Below are 21,997 nucleotides of genomic sequence, written 5' to 3' on the forward strand. Positions count from 1 at the left end.
ATTATAAAAATAATATTCTGCTTATCGTGTATCGTGTTTACCCACGTGTATACCCGACCCAACCCGTTATCTTAACAGGTGCTTATCGGGTTACCCGATAAGACCCGATTCGTTATCGTGTCGACCCAAACACCTGTTAATTTCGTGTCGTGTCGTGTCGAGTTATCGGGTCGTGTCAGAAATTACCAGGCCTAGTGTGAATATAATCAATCTTTTGGGATGCCGAAAGCTTCGCCAAAATGGATACTCCTTTATATGTCGAATCATAAGATAAAAGAAAGAACTTTGAGCGTCAACGGTTTCTTCAGCTTTCTGGAGAAACAAGCACAACATATCCAAATCAAAAGCCAATTATCTTCAGTCGTCAACAATTCTCCAATCCCCACTTTCCCAACTCAATTCCGATCCCAGTTCTCAACTCCCCACATCTCCCGCTCAGATTCACTCCAATTCAGATCCGGCGAGCCGCCATTTCTCAATCCCCAACCCCCATAACCTCGGATTCAATCCGGAACCCAAAACCCAGAAATCCTCCGCCTCTCCCGGCGTCTCCGCCATGGCTGAGCCGTCTCTCAAAGCCGTGACGCTGACCCACGTCCGGTACCAGAGAGGCGACCCACTGGGTCACTTCCTCGCTTGGATTTCCCTAATCCCAGTATTCATCAGCCTCGGCGGCTTCGTCTGCCACTTCTTCTTCCGTCGTGAGCTCCAAGGCATGTTCTTTGCCGTCGGCCTCTTAATCTCCCAGGTCATCAACGAACTCATCAAGGATTTCTTCCAGCAAGCTCGGCCGGAAACCTGCGCCCTGCTCGAGATGTGCGACTCACACGGATGGCCCTCGAGTCACTCGCAGTACATGTTCTTCTTTGCCACCTACTTTACTCTCCTGACTTACAAAGGGATTGGGCTCTCGGACACGACGAACAAGTGGGCTGTGATTTTTCCGCCATGGGTTTTAGCTCTGCTGACCATGTATTCGAGGGTTTATTTGGGTTACCACACGGTAGCTCAGGTGTTCGCGGGCTCGGCCCTCGGAGTTTTTCTGGGGGCGGTGTGGTTCTGGGTTGTGAATTCTGTGCTTTACCCGAGCTTTCCGATGATCGAAGAGAGCTGGTTTGGGAGGTATTTTTATATTAAGGACACTTCTCATATACCCAATGTGTTGAAGTTTGAGTATGATAATGCGCGAGAGGCGAGGGGCAAACTGGCTGCCAAGAGTATCTGATTGATGAAAGTGCATTCAGGTACGTGCGATGCAAACCTTTCCATTTGTTTTTTATTCCTGAATTGAGCTGTTGAAGTTATACTTGAGATGCTACTCATGTTCGTTTGGTATATGTTTCGGTGAGCTATGATCGAATGGAATGTCAATACTTTATCGTAGTTTAGTGTTGCTTTTTGATTGTCGAATGGAATGTCAATACTTTGTCGTAGTTTAGTGTTGCTTTTATGATTGATTAGTTGATTGAGCAGTGATCGAGTACATTAGGGAAGGAATATTCTTGTTGATTGTTGAATAGAGGAAAGGGAACAGGGATATTGTAGGCTTCTTTCATTTGGTTGTAGCTATGGAGTCATGGACTGAGCTTGGATTTGTGTGGCTTCGTTGTGCTGTTAAAATTTCAACTGTAAACTTAGTCGGTTTTGGTGTTATTCATGACGAAATAAGTCTCAAGGGAGATTGTTAGAGTCCTGAGGAAGTTGGAAACAGAAGTGTATATGGGAAAGCGGTCTTTATGAAAGGAAGTTATGACAATACACTAAGTAATTATATGTAATCTCCTATAGAAATCGTGACATCATATCTCAGTGCATGTCGAACCTGGGTTTTTTTTATAGATGAGCTTCAGAGAACACCCCTGATGATGGTTGATATGTCTTGTTGCATTGCTTTGTTTATGAGCTTAATCCTTTAGCCCTTTAGTTCCGAGGGTGCCTAGCCGCAAAGCTGGCATGAAATGCATATTTAGAGCTTAAAATTATTTGTAACTTAGTATTTAAATGCTCTTCTTTTCTTGTTTTCCAGGTAGGTTGCTCAAGATTTCCATCCAATTATTTGGACTTTGCTTGTATGGATGAGATATTATTCACTTGGTATCGCTCAATTTGAAAAATAATTATACTTGGTATCGCTCAATTCTAAAAATAATTATACTAGAAGCCAGTTGGACGGATCGTATTTACACTGCTCTTCTGTAATAGGAAAGTTTGAGATTATTAGTTACTTTATATTGACAATTGTTTACATGTTTGTTCAGCAAACATATTCAATATAATTTTGCGTAAATTGCTAAGCACACTTTTCCAATTGCGTGGCTCGTGAATTTGTGAATGCTTTATGGTAACTTGTAGGCTCAACTACAATATGTCACTAATCAGCGGTCCTATTTGCATGGTTTGTTTTCTTTGCATAAATCTTTACATAACTGGTAGTCTGGTAGGCATGCCCTGTGCACGATCTACTGCCACAATTGCTCAGATAGGCACAAATGCCGACATAGACATTTGTTTTAGATGAACCATCATGTCGAATAGGCACAAACGTTTGCAAGTGTCGGGTTTTGCAAGTGGAGCAGAAGCCACATTCTGAGGTTATGGACACGAGTCTGTTGAAAGCATAACTCCAATCCAAACTGCGAAAACTTCCATGGTGCGTCGCGGATACTCCTTGCTCAGAGGGATTTGAGTAAATCTTGCTCAGGTCAGTCTTGAGGTCATTATATTCTCTTGGAATAGGTTGATTTACCTTGACATAGTTTGCGTCAAAGTTGGAATCCCACCAATATAAGGAGACGAAAAAAAGAAACCTTGTGTAACACGTCAAAGAAAAACAAGGGGGTAATCTAAGAAACTTGTAATTAGCGGTTTCCCTATAAATATTACCCTTCTGCGCAGCAGCTATCTTCATCCACGTACGTACCCATCGAATTCCAGCCGGCCCTATCTCATTAGGCATGGAGGAGACACCGAAGAAACTGCTCATACTCTACGCAACTCAAACCGGAAACGCTGTAGAGGCCGCTGAGCGGGTGGGTCGTGAAGCCGAGCGCAGAGGCTGCTGCCCGGTCCACCTCCTTTCCATGGACCAAAACGACGCTGGTTGCTTAGCTCAAGAGAAGGAGGGGGGCAGCAGAACTGTAGTAATTTTTGTTGTTTCAACCACAGGCCAGGGGGTTACTCCTGACACCATGAAGGGATTTTGGAATTTTCTTCTGCGGCGAAGCCTAAGCGGGCAATGGCTTCAAGGACTTCACTATGCTGTTTTCGGATTGGGTGATTCCGGTTACCAGAAGTTTAATTATGTTGCAAAAAGGCTTGACAGAAGACTTTTGCAGCTTGGGGCAACCCCTATTGTCGAAAGAGGTTTAGGAGATGAGCAGCACCCATCAGGGTACGAAGCTGTTTTGGATCCTTGGATGACATCTTTGTGGAATATGTTGAATGAAATCCATCCCAACTACTACTTCCCAAATGGCCCAGAATTTTCTATACCAGATGACAAGGTTAAGGAGGCTCGACCGAAAATTCGGATTCTGTATCATGAAATCGACAAATTGGATTCACAATTCTGCGCCACTTCAGACTTGAATCATCAGGCCGCGTTGTTGCACATTGAAAGGGCTCGCAAAATGTCTCCAGGAAAGTTCTCATCTCATGACGAGAATAAGCCCGACTGCTTTCTCAAATTGGTGAAAAATGAACCACTGACTAAATCATCAGGCAGTAAAGATGACAAAGAGGTGCATCACTTGGAATTTGAATTTGTTTCGCCTGCTATTGAATACGATGTCGGTGACCTCCTTGAGGTTGTTCCCTGTCAAAACCCTGCTGCAATAGATGATTTCATACTTCGTTGTAATGTGGACCCTGAATCATTCATCACCGTCCATCCTTTGGACACGGAGAACCAGCTTCCTGGTACTTGTAGTATTACCGCCATCAAATTGAAAGCCTTTGTTGAATTGACAATGGATGTTGCATCTGCTTCTCCTCGACCCTATTTCTTTGAGGTAATGCGTATGTTTGCAACAGATGAACATGAAAAGGGAATACTTGAACATTTAGTGTCACCTGAAGGGAGAAGCGTTCTACACAAATACATTCATAAGGAACGGATGACAGTAAACGATGTATTGAAGAAGTTTCCCTCCGTTCAAATCCCCTTTGAATGGCTGGTACAGGTGGTTCCTCCTTTGAAACCAAGAGCTTTCTCCATCTCTTCATCCCCTTCAGCTCACCCGAATCAAGTTCACTTAACAGTGACTGTCGCTTCATGGAGATCACCCCTTGGACGCAATCGAGCTGGTCTTTGCTCAAACTGGCTAGCAAAGCTTGATGCCAAACAAGAAGTTCATGTACCAGTGTGGTTTCGAAAAGGTTCCCTTCCTCCCCCACTGCCATCTCTTCCTCTCATTCTCATCGGGCCTGGAACCGGGTGTGCACCTTTTCGTGGATTTGTGGAAGAAAGAGCCATACAAAGTTTGAATAGTACAAGAACTGCTCCAGTGATGTTCTTCCTTGGCTGCAGAAACAAAGACAAGGATTTTTTATACAAAGACTTTTGGTTATCTCATTCCGAAAATGGTGGGATTCTTTCGGAAGCAAAGGGTGGAGGGTTTTATGTTGCCTTCTCAAGGGACGGCCAGTCACATAACAAGGTCTATGTGCAACATAGGATGCGGGAACATAGCAAAAGGGTGTATGATTTGTTGAGGCATGGAGGAGCTGCTATCTACGTTGCCGGTTCGGCTACAAAAATGCCGGCAGATGTATTATCTACATTCGAGGAAATTATTGCTAAAGAGAGTGGGCTTCCACAGGAATCAGCAGCGAGATGTCTTAAAGATATACAAGCTGCTGGCAAATACCATGTCGAAGCATGGAGTTAGTTGAGCATCGCTGCCACTGTCACTAGCTTTGAAGTTGGGGAATTTTAATGAAAGCACAAGGTACTGTTCACTTTAACGAAAAATCATATTTTTACACTAAAAAGTCAATCATGGTACTATTCACTTTACCCTTTATTTTGTCCTTATTATTAAAACTCAAAGTTTTCAAGCCATTTTCATTAGTTTTCCTTTGAATTTGTCATCCGTTGGCAGGAGTACTATAGTATCACATTTTCCTTACAACTATTGAATAAAGTTGTGATTTTCATTTTTTGGTTAAAAGTTAACTTAATCCTTATGATTAACATGATTTATTATGAGTCGTATATTTATTTGCTACCGTTGATTAACTAAATGACTCTAATCTTAATTGATTTATAATATGAGTGCTAAACTATGAATAAATCGCTTGCTACAACTGATTGAATGAACCAGTTGAATCAAAAGATTACAATCATCTTAAAACGTATTAGATGGTTAAATAAACATGAAAATGTTCTCTAAAGAAAAAAAAAAGTTAATCAAATGTATGGATTAAAGCTAAATATTAGTTTTATCAATACAATGGTAAAGTACGTACTAAAGTTTAATGATATTTTTTTTATTCGTAACTGAGAGATCTTATAAATAGCAAAGACATTATACTTTTGAGCATAGTGACCATTGTATGACCTATTTATCTAATCACATTCCTCCAAACAAGAATATATTTGTAAGTTGAAAAAAATTGATGGGCCCAATTTACACTCTCATCCTTATTTCCTCATGTACTTGTTTTTCCAATATTACCCTTTCTTTCTCCTTCCCACTCTAACCTTAGTCCTTTGTTTTTTTTGTTTTTTTTTTATTTTTTATTTTTTTGTTTTTATTTTTTGTTTTTTTTGTTTTTTGTTTTTTGTTTTTTTTTAAATTATAACGGTATTCCACTATAAAGAAATGACAGAAGATTGAGTTGGGTCATACAATGAGTCTGCCACAAAATATTGAATTCCACACACATATATATTGTTACCTTACACTAATACTTGTCTCTTGGATGAGCTTTCTAAAACCCATAAAATGCTCTCCCTTAACTAAATTCTAAAGGTTTGTAAAAATAAAAAATAATTAAAAAGAATAAAATTTGAAGTGCAAAATTTTATATACTAAGGAAAAAAATTGTAAAATAAATAAAATACATAACGTACCTACATGGGCAGCTTGCAAAACTGGAGTAATTTCTCAAATACACATGGAACGTTATGTGGCGATGTTACCTTTTACTAACACATGCACTTGTTTAATCATTATTGTAACTTAAGGTGAGGCATATCAACATTGTTGTTCGTCATTATTATAAATTATCTACAGTAAAATTTCTAAAGTAAATCAAGTTGGGAGCAAATCAATTTTATAACTCATAGAAAAGGTGTAGTTAAAAATATTGGTTATAGACTCTTTTATCTTTATTGAATGTTGTAATTCTTAAATAGGATTCGTGAGGATTACAACATGGAAATAACAAAAGTTTCAAGCCTGAAGTTGTAAGCGTACTTGAGAAGTTAGAAACATTTTGGCTTCAACAAAAAGGTGTCAATGTTGATGAAGTATATGTACCTGCAAACTCAAAGATGTGACATCAACTTTAAAAACTAAAGTATTGTCCCAAACAACTTTAGAGAAATATTTTAGTTCATCTTAAAATTTTATTTGTAATATTGCATATCTTTTTACTCATTGACACTTATTACCATTTAGGGGCGTGTTTCTTTAAAATGGAGGCATTTTGATATAGATGCTTCATTTTTCATTTTGTTGATTAAACATCTGTTCATTTTAAGAATTTGATTAAACATTTTATATCTTCTATAACTTTATTGGAGGTACGTTGAATTATATTTGTACGTTTAATAAGCGTATATTTGATTTTACGATACATTTGGATTTCTAGCATATTTTTTTTATTGGTACATTAGAATCTGAACGTAACAAAATGATCGGTACGTTTATTTTCAACTATACCACAAGTTTTCAACAGTTTTTTTTTTTATATGGTACATAAAATTTTAACACACTAATGAATTTTCTTATGAAAGCATTAATGACTTCATTACTCATTTTTTTTTAGAGATAATGAGGAATTAGTTAATAATATTTTTAATAAAGCCAAATTAATAATTTTAATAAAGCCACAAAATTCTACTTAGTCATACGGTTTAGTCGTGTTCCTTTTTATTTGTAAGTAAGAGATCTTATGTTCAATTCTGGTCAAAGACGAATTTGATATATTAAATAAATAGAAAAATGCTGAGTTAACAATTGATCAAAGCATCTTAATCAAAATTTGTACAGGAACATATGATTCATTTGCCCTACTATCCCCCTACGGAGCAATTCAAACTCTTAGTAAGGGTGGGCTAGGGCTCGGGCGACTTATTCTGACTTCCTACCAGGCTTTCCATCTTAGTGCTATGGTGTCAAACCAATCTAATGAGAAGAACATAAACTTGTAAGTGGCTAAAAATAGCGTGTGTACTAGTATAAGGAATTAATCACTAATAAGTTGTCATCTGAATCTTACACATTCTTTGTTAATTGAAAACATTTGGAAATTTCTTTTCTATTTTTTCTTTGTTTTTGATTTTTTGATTTGATTTTTGATTTTTTGATTTTTTGATTTTTTTTGATTTTTTTCGTGCAGTACATTTTAAAAAAGCATAAATAAATAATTGGGCGCCAAGCCGCCAAGTAATAACAAAAGCAGAAGCCCACACCGCAATTCACAAATCAGAGAGTCGGAACCGGAAAATAAATTCACGATAAAAAGTAGCTTGGAGAAGAGAGCTTGAAGTCATGGCAAATCCGGCTTCGATCAAACCTGTGAGTCCTATTGAGTATATGTGACATGTCAGCAATTGCCACATCATCATAGCTTTTATGTTAGCTTATGTGAGAAGCCTAGTAGTTTTAGAAGCAGATATATAAGACTTTTTCCCTCTCTGTATTTTCAAGATTCATTCAGTGTTAATAAAATAGATTTAAAGATTTCGAGTCTTCTTCTTCTACAAGCTTTCTTCGTATACTCTTTTCTTCTTCAATTGTTAAAGTTGGTGATTGATTTCATTTGTTAATATGGTATCTCAGAGCCTTTTTTGCTCGCGCAATTGATCTTGGACGGATTTCCGCTGCTCCGTTTCTCGAGGTTTTCTCTGGTCTTTGCTGTTTCAAGAATTTTGTGAAGGTGAATTTCTGGGTATTTTTTTTTGGAATCAGTATCATAGTTCTGTTTGTTACAATCTTGATTTCTGTAATGATGAAGGCCGATGCCAAACTTGTTTCGTTTGATGATGATAGTGTTTTTGAGTTGATAATAATTTGTTCTGAAGGCCGATGCCGTTTGATGAATTAAGGTCGATAACCATTGTGTTCATCAAGATCTGACAGTTTTGATTGAAGAATTTTCCGATTTCAAGATATTTTTGTAAAGTTTTTCATCTGGGTTATTTTGGTTCCATCTGGGTCTTTCTGTAATTGTCTCTTTCCTACCACATCATGTCTGAATCGGTGAAGTTGGAGAGTCTTTTAGGGATGTTGACTATCAAATTGAATGATGATAATTTCATCAAATGGAACTTTCAGTTTTGTTCTGTACTTCGTGGGTATGATTTGTTTGATCACTTCACTGGTGATTCTGTTTGCCCTCCTAAATATGTTTTGACTCCTGAGTTAGGTGTTACCAAGGAAATTAATAATGCCTACAAAGATTGGATTAAGGCCGATATGGCTTTGTTAAGTCTTCTCATTGCTACACTTAGTGATGATGCTATGGAGCATGTAGTTGGTTGTAAAACTTCTCATGAGGCTTGGGTTGCATTACAAGACAGATATATGGCTGTTTCTAGTGCTAGTATTAATCATTTGAAGGCTGAGTTGCACACTATTCAGAAAGGTAGTGATAGTGTAGACAAGTTTTTGTTGCGGTTAAAGGTCATTAAAGATAAACTTGTTGCTGCTGGTGAGAAAGTCTCAGATCATGATATTGTTATAGCGGCGTTGACCGGTCTTCCACCTGATTTTGACATGATTCGAACAGTAATTCTAGCAAGAGAAACACCAATTACACTGAAGGAATTTCGGGCACAATTGTTAGGGGCTGAAAAGAATCTTGAGACTCGGATGCAGTCTCTTGTTCATACTATGGTTGCAATGTATGGTAATGCTGGTTTGCCTACATGTAATCCTATGGCGAGTTCTTCTGGTTCTTCTAGTGCTTCAGGGTCTGCAGTTCAGTTTCCTCAAAATTATGGATATGGTTTTGTTGCTCCTGGTTCTTCCAGTGTTGGGTTTTCTCAGTCTCCTAGTTTCTCACAACCTACTGGTTTTTCTCAACAATCTGGTTTTTCTCAAACGTCTAATGGGCCTCATGGAAATAATTTTCCACCCAATGGGAACACTTTTGGTGGTCAAGGCAATCGGTCTTATGGCAATACTACAGGGTATAAAGGCAGAGGTTCAGGGGGTTTTAAATCCAAGTTTAATGGTTTTAAAAATGGCAATGTTTGGTTTGGCAATACATCAAATAGGCAAGAGGTTATTCCTGAGTGTCAGATTTGCTCAAGGAAAGGACATACTGCAGTCACTTGTTTGTATCGAAATAACAATACTCAACCACTTCAGGAGTGCCAGATTTGTGGAAAAAGGGGTCACATTGCAGTTGACTGTAGACACAGGGGAAACTTTTCCTATCAAGGGGCTCCTCCACCTCATTCTCTCAGTGCCAATTATGCTTATCAGGATTTAAGCTCTATCTTTCAGTATCCTCATTCGGGGCCTTCTCCTGCATATCATATTCCTTATGGTCTTCCAGGCAACACTTCTGCGCAGTCTTATTCTTCAGGTTTTTCACCAGCTCCTGCCTTTATGACTCAGGCTTCACAGTCTAATATGTTTTTTGACATTCCTGGAGTTCCTATGTCGTCAAATGTTCCTGATTTACCTCCACAATCTGCTTCTGAGGGTGAGTGTTGGATAATGGACACTGGGGCTTCCGATCATATGAGTCCTGATATTAATCTATTAGAATCTGTTGTTCCTTATAATGGAGATAAGAAGATTGTTGTTGGGAATGGTACAGGTTTGGATGTTCACAATATTGGCACTGTGACTATTCAAAATCTACCTAATAATCTTTATCTTCGTAATGTTTTACATGTTCCCATGTTGACTGTTAATCTTCTTTCTGTAAAACAGTTGTGCAAAGATAATCACAGTTGGTTTATCTGTGATGATTTAAACTTCTTTGTGCAGGACAAGGCCACAGGGGTGGTACTTTACCAAGGAAAGAGTAGCAATAATGAATTGTTTCGGATTCCTGTACATGTGTTCCCCAAGCTACTGACTCCAGGTGTTCTTTGTTCTTCTGCATTATTGGGAAAAGCTGTTAAGTCTTCATTGTGGCATCACCGGTTGGGCCACCCTTCTAATGACATTCTCGCAGCCATGTTACAAAGTTCTCAGGTTTTAGTAGCTAGTGATGTAACTACTCATGTTTCTTCTGATTGTCTTAGTGGCAAGATGAGTAAATTGCCCTTTTCAGAAAAGATAGATAGAGTTGATATTCCATTTCATAAAGTGCATTGTGATATCTGGGGACCTTCACCTGTTACTTCTCTTAAGGGTTTTCGATACTATGTGTCCTTTGTAGATGAGGCTACTCGATTTGTATGGATATTCCCTTTAATGAATAAATCAGAAACTTTTGGTCTTTTTGTTCGATTTTGTGCTTATGTTGAGAATCAATTTAATATTAAGATCAAAGTTCTTCAAACTGATGGTGGTGGGGAGTTCTTGAGTAATGTTTTTAAGGCCTATCTTCATACTCATGGTATCCTACACTTTATTTCTTGCCCTTACACCCCACAACAAAATGGTTTAGTGGAAAGGAAGCATAAGCATGTTGTCGAGACTGCTCTTACTATGATGACTGCTGCAAAATTGCCTCTCAAGTTCTGGTATCATGCTGTTGCGCATGTTGTGTTTCTGATTAATCGAATGCCAGCTAACATTCTTGGGATGAAGTCTCATTTTAGCATTTTGTCCCACAAGACACCTGACATCTCTTCTATAAGAATTTTTGGTTCAGCTATATATCCTTATCTTAGACCTTACAATGCTCATAAGCTTCAACCTCGATCTTCTCAATGTGTATTTTTGGGCTATTGTTTTGGATACAAAGGTGTTATCTGTTACAATCGTGTTACAGGCAAGCTTTTAATATCTAGGCATGTCATTCATGATAAGGATTGTTTTCCTTTTGCTAGTACTTCAGTTTCTTCACAGTGTGACAATTCTGGGCCTGTCAATAATACCAATGCGTCTACACGGCCTATTGTTGTGAATTTAGTCTCTTCTTCTTCGAGACAAGGACCTGCCTCTTCTAGTACTGATATTCCACATGTCTCTGCACCCTCTCCTACATCGGTTGGTACTCCAACTTCCAGTCAATCTTCTTCTGAACACAATGTACAGGATTCCCCTTTAGATGCTACTCTTTCACATTCCCATGTGGTGCCTGTCCATTCTGCTCGACGGTTGGAAGTGGTGGTATCAGCGACTGTTCCTTTGGGTTCTGCAGCTTTGTCACCTGCCTCTGTTCCTCATGGTATTCAGACAAGGTTAAAGACTGGTACTATAACCCAGAAAGATTATAGTGCTCTTGCTACAATGTTTCCTCACATTCAATCCTTGGAATTACATGACAGTAATCATTTTTTTGGAGGGTTTACATTTCTTGCAGACATTGTCGATGTCTCTGAGCCTTCAACTTTCAAAATTGCTTCTCAAATTCCTCAATGGCAGAAAGCAATGCAAGAGGAGTTTGATGCTTTACAAGATCAAGGTACATGGACTTTTGTTCCTTCTCCTTTTGATAAGAACATTATTGGCTGCAAGTGGGTATATAAAATCAAACGAAATCCTGATGGGACTATTTCTAGATATAAAGCTAGATTAGTAGCCCAAGGTTTTAGTCAAGAAAAAGGTTTAGATTACACATAAACCTTTAGTCCTGTGGTTCGACATACCACCATGAGGATTATTCTTGCTTTGGCAGCTACAAATCGTTGGTCTCTTAGGCAACTTGATGTTAAGAACGCTTTCTTACATGGGGAATTACATGAGGAGGTATATATGAAACAACCTCAAGGTTTCGTCGACTTTGAGTTTCCTTCACATGTATGTAAACTTGTCAAGTCTTTATATGGATTAAAGCAAGCTCCACGGGCATGGAATGCCAAATTCACAAGCTATTTGACTGTTCTTGGTTTTCAAATGTCCCTCACAGATTCCAGCATGTTTGTTAAAGAAGTGAATACAAATGTAGTCATTCTATTACTTTATGTTGATGATATTATCATCACAGGTTCAAATTCAGTTTTCATTCAATCTGTGATAGATGATTTGGCTGGGGTGTTTGATCTTAAGGATTTGGGTCAGCTTACATACTTTCTAGGTTTACAAATCCACTATAAATCTAATGGTGATATCTTTGTGAATCAAGAAAAGTATATCACAGATCTGATACATAAGGCTGGTATGGACAATTGTAGGCCTTGTTCTACACCCTGTCAGCCACATAACTCTGTCCTGGTTGCTGAAGGGGAATTATTAGTCCTACACTCTTTCGCAGTCTTGTTGGAGCTTTACAGTATTTGACATTTACCAGACCGGATATAGCTTTTGCTGTTAACAATGTCTGTCAATTCATGAGTGCTCCAACAGATGTTCATTTTGGTTTGGTTAAGCGAATATTACAATTTCTTCAGGGGACTATGACCCGTGGCTTGACTTTTACTTCTGGAACTGATATGCACATCAAGGGTTATAATGATTCTGATTGGGCAGCTGATGTTAATACACGGAGGTCCATTACTGGTTATGTCATTTTCTTGGGTGCTAATTCTGTGTCCTGGCAGTCTAAGAAACAACATTCAGTTTCTCGGAGTTCCACAGAAGCTGAATACAAGGCTTTAGCTCATGCAGCTGTTGATATTGCTTGGCTCAGGTTGATTTTAAAGGATTTGTGTGTTGTTCTGCCTAATCCTCCTCTATTATATTGTGACAACCAGTCAGCAATTGCCCTTAGTTTAAATCCAGTGCAGCATTCCAGAATTAAACATTTAGAAACAGATTTTCATTTCATTCGTGAACGTGTCCAATGGGGTGATTTGATAGTTCAATATGTTTCTACCAAAGATCAGGTTGCAGATGTTCTAACTAAAGGCTTACATGGTCCTGATTTTCTTCGACATGCTGGCAATCTCAAACTGGGACTTCCCAGTTACGATTGAGGGGGGATATTGAGTATATGTGACATGTCAGCAATTGCCACATCAGCATAGCTTTTATGTTAGCTTATGTGAGAAGCCTAGTAGTTTTAGAAGCAGATATATAAGACTTTTTCCCTCTCTATATTTTCAAGATTCATTCAGTGTTAATAAAATAGATATAAAGATTTCGAGTCTTCTTCTTCTACAAGCTTTCTTCGTATACTCTTTTCTTCTTCAATTGTTAAAGTTGGTGATTGATTTCATTTGTTAATAGCTTCGTTTTCTTTCTTTTCTCTTTGATCTTTCCTTTTCGATATTTGCCGCTGAAATTGCGTTTCGGTTCTTGCGATCTTGAGTTGATTTGTCGCTGAAATTTGAGTTTCTGTACTTGCGATCTTGAATTGATTCGTCACTGAATTTGATCTTTGCTTTAAATGTGTGCTGCTGCTGTTGATTCATCGCTGACATTTGCGTTTCGTTGCTAAAATATGATGCTGCATTGTATTATTTTTGAGTTGTAGTGTCGCATTGATTGCGGTAATCTTCGAAGTTTGGTTAGGGTTTTGCTCTTCTCTGTTCTTATCTTGCATTCTATAATATAATTACTCTAGTATCACCGATGTTTTCCGTCGGTCTTGAGGTCTTTGTTTGAGATCTTTGATTCTTGCAAGTTCGTGGAACTACGACGGCTGTGTTCGATTGATTGCAATTTCATCAACCACGAATTTGAGTTTGATTCTTAGAGATAATGCTTGAATTAATTTGTGCGTTAGCGTTGATCATGGATTTGTTGAACATGTCCAATCGTGGTAGCTGCTAATTAGTCGATTTCATTTTAATTTGGTCTCTTCTTTTTATGTAGGCGGATTTGCCAAAAATTGAGTTGGAAGATGATGGTCTGATTGATGAGGATAGTTTGTTGACAGAGGAGGATAGGAAGAGACCCTTTCTGTTTTTTTTTTTTGTGAATTTTTTCCAGAGTTTGTCAAAAAGTGGAGTCAAGTGCGATTTTCGCTCTGTACTGAGTAATGTGCTTTTGCAGCTGTGGCAGTTACAATCCCAAGTAAACCACCTTGCAAGAAAGTAGAGATGGTAGTCTCCCACCCCAGTAGATTTGAACATTTGCAGGTCGCAATGTGGCAGTGCATTTTACGTATATATGTTCTTTTGTTTAATCTGTACAATCTGCAGTGTGGATTCGGGGATGCTTTTCGATGCTCTGCATGTCCTGTTAAGGGTATTCCTCCATTCATGCTAGACGAGAAGGTATGGTTGGATTCAAATCAATCATTTTCTCCCACTATCTCTCTGCCGCTTCTCATGGTAAATGTTTCTCGTTTGCAGGCAGGCTGTGCTGTTGATTTCACCAATTTCGAGAGGCATTGTGACTTTGAAAGAGTATGCACTGTTATTTCTGATAAATCTGCTATTAAAGGACGTCTTCCGTTATTCCTTCCCTTCTGTTTGCTCTTTTCATTTCCTTGAAAGTCATAATCTGCATTCTGCAGTGTAAACAAGAGGATGCTTTTCGTTGCTCTGCGTGTCCTTTTAAGGGTCTCCCTAGTTTGGAAAAAGGCAATAAGGTATTTGTTGGATCAAACTCAATCCTTCCCTCCCCCTGTCCCTCTCTTTGCCTCCGGTTTCATGTTTAATGTTTCCCTTTTCCAGGTACATTTGTCGGCCAAGTTCAGTGAACCAGACAGCTAGACTTGTTGGTGCCGTCTGCGGAATGAAGTTTTGGTACAGAATGGTCAACTATGTGATGTTGAAGGGTCCCAGATACTACTACTATGTTGTAAATTCACTTTCCCAAATCAACAATTTTTACTGCAGATAATTGGTAGAAACATATCGTACATGTACTCAGGCGATAGAGATGTGGGCATGTATATAAATAAGCAGGCTTTTCTGGAGCAGGTGGTGTTGGATTTACCCAGTTACATCTGTCTAGAATGGCTTTTGTATATGGTTCATGAATCTGTGAACGCTTTAAGGTTCTCTGAAAATCGTATTGCTTCACAGTTATCCTGTGTGCTTGACTACACTATTTCACTAATAACCAGTCATATTTACATGTGTTCTGTTTGGTTTGCATAAATATTTACTTAACTGGTAGGCGTTACTTGTGCACACGAGCTCATACAGAAGAAAGATTCTTAGCTGCTACCGGTTGTATATAGTACGAAGGCCCTTGCTTGGATCAAGTAGTTCCCAAAGAATAAATTGGGGCTTAATGTTTTATAATCCTCAGATTCAATGCTATTTAATGGGGTACTTAATGTCGGAATCATGTACATGATGTCTGCTAAAACAGCCATGGATGAGACTCTAAGAATTGGGCAGGAGTAAAAATCTGAGTTGGTATCGCCGCTTTTAACTTACTCGTTAGATGATCACTGTTCAAGACTCCAAGCAACAACATAATTTGGACTGCCACATCTGGTGAAGCTGATTGAACATTTTCTACTTTGTTGTGCAGGGAATAGCAAGGAAGCTGATTGAAGCTGCACTACAAGCAGCAGCCAAGAAAAGGGAAGTGAGGTACACAGACCTGAGGATTATCGAGCCCGGAGTACGACGACATTTTCACGACGACATCACAGTGGTGGTGTTGTTTCTAAATCCAAGCCTGTTAAAAAACGGAAGCTCCCCCCGCAAGTCTCAGTTTTCATTAAAACCCAGCTTCTAGTTTCTAGATCGGCGTTTTGCTATAATGCTATCCTGTTTTGGGAAATGGCAACCAAGTGCTTTTACCAAAAATATTTCTGTAACTCGGTTCCTTCTTGTAAATTGCAATCTATAGTTTTAACATCGGATTACGTATTTGGGCGTAGCCAAGTGAGGCAAGGGTAGTATATTCCCCACTTTGTACCGAAGCTCAAATTTGTGTCCCGTTGTTTAGATTAAGTTAGAATATCGCTCAAAAAAAAACTTTCGAGTCTTCGCACCATACTTCCCCATCTCGGATTTTAAAACCCTATAACCGATTACATGGGGTTATACTTATGTGTAATCATATTCATTGTTATGCTAAGGTAGATAACAAATTTAAAACCCCAGTATGCACTTCAGCCTTCAGATTTGACACACTATTTGTCGGATTCGAAAAAATATGTGTTTTAGTAACTTTGATTTGACACTTTGAATTGTCAGATTTCCAACAAAGGAGATATTTTTCGTGATTGGTATACGGAATGGTACACTATTTATGTGACACACTATTTATGTCATTATACATTAATAGTGTGTTATTTGACATACTATTCATGTGTCATTATACAAATGGTGGAATATATGTGCTAAAAAGTTAATAACTTAAAATATAAAATTTCTCATCACTTCTATTAAAACACGTAATCATAATGAAAAATTTCTCAATACAAAGAGGCTCAAATGATATGAGGTTAAAAACATTCGCATTTACACTCAAGATAGGTTCGTATTTCCATATGAAAGTCTAGACAGACCAGATTCGAATTTCCAAATAAAAATCTAGACAGACGTAGGAACCGGAAAAAGTATTTTATTGAGAGCAATTTCATTAATAACTATTTGGCATCATCTGGTGTACCCTTATCTCACTGATCGACTACTTGTCTTCTTTTTTCACCATATCTGCATCATCATAATCGGAACAGATTCACTAAACTTTCCTTTAATGCAGTCATCTCCTTCATATATTCTAAGTTTCCCAAGCACCAACAGAAGAGGAAGAGGAGGGTTGTCGTGGAAACTGTTTCCATTGCCAGGTGAAGGACATCCAGGGTTGTGCCTTCTTTCATTAATTTTACCGGCTTCTCCACAAGGCTAAAAGAAACCTTGTGCAACACGTTAAAGAAAAACAAAGGGGAAATCTAGGGAGCTTGTAATTAGCAGCTTCCGTATAAATATTACCCTTTTGTGCAGCAGCTACCCTCATTCACGTACCTACTCTTCGAATTCAAGCCCGCCCTATCTCATTAGACATGGAGAAGGATAGACCGAAGAAACTGCTCATACTCTACGCAACTCAAACCCGAAACGCTGTAGAGGCTGCTGAGCGGGTGGGTCGTGAAGCCGAGCTGCAGAGGCTGCTGCCCGGTCCACCTCCTTTCCATGAACAAGCACGACGCTGGTTGCTTAGCTCAAGAGGAGGGCAGCGGAACTGTGGCGGCCGATGCTAACGTAACCATTCCTATTTTAACAATTTAAACTTTCTATCATGTAACAAAAGGGAATCTTAATGTATAATACATTACTTGCTGAATAAGAAGTTTAAGTAATGTCAGAAGAAATTGACTAAATCAAGACCAATCATCCTTGGCGAAGTATATGATAGGATTTTTAGTACCTACAAAGAAAAGGTTAAAATCATACAAAATACTTGCAAGAGTACAAGGACGTTGTAGTATAGATGCTATTGCAAGGTCGTTCTCCACAAGGACTATTTAAATAATTTATGTAAAAACAATTCCTAATTAACTACTTAAAACTAAAAATTAAGAAAGGAGATTTTGAATTTGGGTAATATTAAAAACGAATTTTAATTAAAAACAAATAGTAAATTCGCCCAAAATTAATACGATAAAAAAAAAAAGTTTTTAAATACCAATTTATAAAAGCACTAGAGTTCCTCCAACACCTAGCAATCCTATGTATTTTTACCAATTACTCATGAACTACGGTGCCACTTTGAAGGTTAGGTTTTCCTAATATATATTCTACTTGGAACCTCCAACATAGAATGTATATCTAACATGCAATCCGTTTGGACGTTCTGATCAAATATGAACATGAGAGACTCATTATGTTTTGTGAAAATCCTTTGAAAAACCATGCAACCCTTAAGACGTGGTGTTCATCTTAAGTGAAATTACAATTATCAACCACAAGAAGCCAGCGTCAATTTCATTGAACATTCCGACCAAAATTGCATCAAATTATTTTTCTAAAGATCCTAATGGTGATCAAGCATTAAGACAATTAGATAGTTTAAAACGGTGATCAACAATTCAAAGCATGCATGCAATCAATCATAAGCAATTAAATAAAAATTACATATTCATGCTAAGGCTCAAGGCTTTGCCATAGCAAAACGGACTAGTTTCGCATATTCATAATTAAAATCATAAAAAATAGGGTTCTTTAGATATAGACCCTTGAAACTCCTATTTTCCAAATAAAAACTCATCTAAATTTAAACATTCAAATAAAACCCAAATTTCAAATAGTCTACCATGTAGACAAATATATGACCAACTATTACAATACAATTACAACTTATGCCATAGAATCCTAATTTGGTCAATAAATGTTATTACTCATCCTAATTATGATGAGCAATTAAATCCATATGGATATTTTACCTTTCTTGTATCATAAATATTAGCAACATATATAAATTAATTTACCAAATTTAAAAGAGAAAGACAATCTTCTACGGAAAAAATAATATTGTTTGAATTATGTAATTACCTACATACAAATTAATTTACCTACTTATAAAATATTATACTAAGAAACCTGCATTTTGAATCATGTAATTACCTACATACAAATATTATACTAATGTACCAACATTTAAATTAATTTACCTACTTATAAAATATTATACTAATTTACCTACATTTAAATTAATTTACCTATTCCAAAAAAAAAAAAAAAATTAGTGATATTAGATAATGTTCGAATGTTGTGGGTTTGTGCTTGTAGGCAATTAAATAAACTTTTAATCTAATGCACATAAATCATGTAGGTAAATTAGACCATTTTGAAAGTAAACTAGACCCTTTAAATTTTGGTTTGATGTAATAGGTAAATTAGACTATTTTGTAGGTAAGAATTGTGCGGAACATATAGCTTTTGTTTTGTGCATTAGGGATTGGAATATTAGCCGAAGCTGTTTTAGGTTTATTGTTGTGTTGGTAGGTAAATTAACTTATATATGTAATGCACAAAATTATGAAATTAGTATTATTATTTTTCAATTGGCACGTTATAACAATTTGAAAGTTAATATATTGAATATACAATGAATGGCATGAATTATTTTGTAAAATATATAAAATTAATTAAATGGATATAACAAGTAACTGATCCAAAAACCTCATCCAAGTATTAATAGGGGTAGTTTAGGCATTCGAAAAATACACAATTTGAAAAGTCAAACTTAATTAAAGAATTTGTTTAATTGGAGGCTGGTCAATGGGCTTTATTCAAGAAAACAAAAGCAGATGGGTTTTAGTAGAGGAAAATATAGTTTCAAGGGGTAATATCAAATTTTCAGTAAAAAATATCATTATGAAGAAAAATCTCTACGTTTGGCCAATTTCCTCTCTCAAAGAACACAAAGAGAAGAACCACCAATAATAGGGCCGGCCAAGCTTATTTAACCTAGTAAAAATTAAATCCCCCTACTAAAAGGTCTTCCAATCAAACTAGGAAACTAAAATAACTAAAATAAAATAGGGAACATAACCCTAAATTAAATGGTAAAATTCGCCTAAAATCTGCACATCCACGTTTTGGGCCCATATCTGCTCCACAACCAGCCCAAAATAGCTGGATTTAAAGTTTGAAATATTCTGAACACTTCTCCAGAAGGCCACAAATCCATCACAGATCATCTTGAGCTCCAAAAACGCAATTGAAACCCAGAAACGTCACTTTCCAACACCTCTCACTGCTCTTTCCATAACCAGAAAATAACCGCTTGGTAGAAAAACCCCAAAATTTGATACGAACAAGCCAAGAGACACACGAACATCCTCCAATTTGAATCACTCTAAAATTTGCCCGTTTGATCATATTTTGCTCCAGATGAAGTCAAATATCCTATATTGAAAATATAAAGCAAAGTATCAAAATTCTACCAAAATAGTTATCAAAACATACTAAGAGTAAGGTGAAATATATAATATGAAATTGACTCATCAGTATACCAGCCCTATCTTCAACACATCATCTTCGCATTCTTTAAATGTCCTTTCAAGCTCGGCCCTAGTCACCGCCATCTCTTTCTCTCATTCTCATCGGACCTGGAACTGGGTGTGCACCCTTTCATGGATTTTTGGAAGAAAGAGCCATACAAATTTTGAATGGTTCAAGAACTGCTCCAATGATGTTCTTCTTTGGCTACAGAAACAAAGACAAGGATTTTTTATACAAAGACTTTCGGTTATCTCATTCCGAAAATGGTGGGATTCTTTTGGGAAGCAAAGGGTGGAGGGTTTTATGTTGCCTTCTCAAGAGACGACCGGTCCCATAAGAAGGTCTATGTGCAACATACAATGTAGGAATATAGCAAAAGAGTGTATGATTTGTTGAGGCATGGATGAGCTGCTTTATACGTTGCTGGTTCATCTACAAAAATGCCGGTAGATGTATTGTCTACATTCGAGGAAAATTATTGCTAAAGAGAGTGGGCTTCCACAAGAATCAGCAGTGAGATATCCTAAAGATTTACAAGATGCCGGAAAATACCATGTCGAAGCATGGAGCTAGTTGAGCATCGATACATGTACTGTACAAACTAACTTTAAATCCGCTGGCGTTCGACAACTATGTATAGGATCAAATTTTTCCATACAACTAGTTGAGATGTTTTTTTGGGTTAAAAGTTAATAAACTCATGTTTATTAACCTTCATAATTCACAAACATTTCTTCCAACTCACAAATGATCCAACTATTATTTGTAAGATATATTCTGAAATCATAAGTGTGGAGCCAAAAATAATCAAGGGGCGACATGTGGATTTTTGGGCAAAAAAGACAAAATTACCCTTGAGGAACATCAAAATTCCTACACGTGAACAGTGGGCAAACATCCCACAATAAAGTCAAAAGTGCCCAAAATAGGTATTTATTCAAAACCTATTTCATCTGTCTTCTCCACAAGGTAAACCCCAAAACATTCCTTTTAAATTATGTTAATTGGCTAATTAATGGATTTATTACCTAATTAATCTATTGATGGCCAATTAAACTACCAATTACACCCAAAAAACACACAAAAGGCCGGTCACCTTCTCTCCCAAGGGAACCGGCCATGCCTTATATATATTCTACTTCATTTTCTCTAAAAAGCTAAGTTTTCACTCTTGCTAAACACTCAAAAATTCTCCAAACACTTTTCCCTCAAAATTCTAACTTTGGCATCTGAGGTTTTTCGGCCAAAGCACCCCCCCCACCAAATTCATCGTGGGCGCGTGAGGTTTTTGGCCTTGACCTAAGGTGTTATTTGTTTTGTAGGTGCAATTTTGTCCAAGAACAAGGAGGAAGAAATTTGCATCTACAAATTGGTACTTTCATTGAGAGTTGAGTCCAACACTCGTAGAAGACTCTCACATCCAAGGTTTTCTATTTTTTTGTCCATTTGCAGATTTTTTATTTGCAAAAATTCTTTGGTAAAACATAAAAGAAAAGTACAATGGCAAGGAATTTGGAAACTTCAACGAACGAAAATTCCAATGTTCAAGAGATGGGATCACGGCAATCCACGAGGCTAAACGTGAAAATAAGTGGAGCACCACCACAAGGCTCCACCATGGCAACCACCGCGGTGGCCACCACGATGGCCACCCACGGAGAGGTTTATGGCACCACCACCACGGCCCAAACTGTGTCATCCAAGCTTGCCGTGCCATCTAAAGCCTATGGCACCAAGGCCACGGCCTAAGCCGTGTCATTCCAAGCCCAAGGCAAACCGGCCCGTGCCGCCCAAACCATACGAGCCCAATGCGTTGCCAAGCTGAGCCCTAGCTTCGCACCCACGTGCGCCACACGCTAAACAGCCCACTCCTGTGGCCCAGCCTGCTTCTGT

At 37.7% G+C, this 21,997-nt stretch overlaps 2 protein-coding genes and 1 pseudogene across 4 annotated transcripts; all 3 read left to right on the forward strand.

Moving 5' to 3' along the window:
* The first annotated feature begins 412 nt into the window (after positions 1–412).
* On the forward strand, positions 413–2,245 carry LOC137745022 (lipid phosphate phosphatase gamma). Its single transcript, XM_068484874.2, has 2 exons — positions 413–1,244; positions 2,027–2,245. Exon 1 carries the CDS (start codon positions 557–559, stop codon positions 1,223–1,225), a length of 669 nt encoding a protein of 222 aa, XP_068340975.1. The 5' UTR covers positions 413–556; the 3' UTR covers positions 1,226–1,244; positions 2,027–2,245.
* Positions 2,246–2,821: 576 nt separating this feature from the next.
* Positions 2,822–5,084, forward strand: LOC137745021 (NADPH-dependent diflavin oxidoreductase 1 pseudogene; annotated as a pseudogene).
* A 2,545-nt stretch (positions 5,085–7,629) lies between these two features.
* On the forward strand, positions 7,630–16,147 carry LOC137744359 (putative protein phosphatase 2C 79). 3 transcript variants are annotated; one of them, XM_088681094.1, is made up of 7 exons: positions 7,630–7,748; positions 14,058–14,287; positions 14,387–14,461; positions 14,540–14,593; positions 14,704–14,778; positions 14,864–14,990; positions 15,675–16,147. In XM_088681094.1, exons 5-7 carry the CDS (start codon positions 14,717–14,719, stop codon positions 15,882–15,884), a joined length of 399 nt encoding a protein of 132 aa, XP_088537220.1. In that variant the 5' UTR covers positions 7,630–7,748; positions 14,058–14,287; positions 14,387–14,461; positions 14,540–14,593; positions 14,704–14,716; the 3' UTR covers positions 15,885–16,147. The 3 variants fall into 3 exon arrangements, 2 of the variants coding, with proteins under 2 accessions (XP_088537220.1, XP_088537221.1); XR_015954059.1 differs by lacking the exon at positions 7,630–7,748 and having other exon boundaries at positions 13,379–14,287; XM_088681095.1 differs by lacking the exons at positions 7,630–7,748; positions 15,675–16,147 and having other exon boundaries at positions 13,379–14,287; positions 14,864–15,269.
* The last annotated feature ends 5,850 nt before the right edge of the window (positions 16,148–21,997 follow it).

The sequence above is a fragment of the Pyrus communis genome, chromosome 12, assembly GCF_041283825.1.
Source record: "Pyrus communis isolate YQ-2024b chromosome 12, ASM4128382v1, whole genome shotgun sequence".
NCBI lineage: Eukaryota > Viridiplantae > Streptophyta > Magnoliopsida > Rosales > Rosaceae > Pyrus > Pyrus communis.

Excerpts from the sequence above, each read along its gene's own strand:
- LOC137745022 (XM_068484874.2), top strand. The coding sequence starts at position 557 with ATGGCTGAGCCGTCTCTCAAAGCCGTGACGCTGACCCACGTCCGGTAC.
- LOC137744359 (XM_088681094.1), top strand. The coding sequence starts at position 14,717 with ATGCTTTTCGTTGCTCTGCGTGTCCTTTTAAGGGTCTCCCTAGTTTGG. Across the intron at positions 14,779-14,863 it reads GTTTGGAAAAAGGCAATAAG|GTACATTTGTCGGCCAAGTT; the intron begins GTATTTGTTGGA and ends TCCCTTTTCCAG. Across the intron at positions 14,991-15,674 it reads CCAGATACTACTACTATGTT|GGAATAGCAAGGAAGCTGAT; the intron begins GTAAATTCACTT and ends TTTGTTGTGCAG.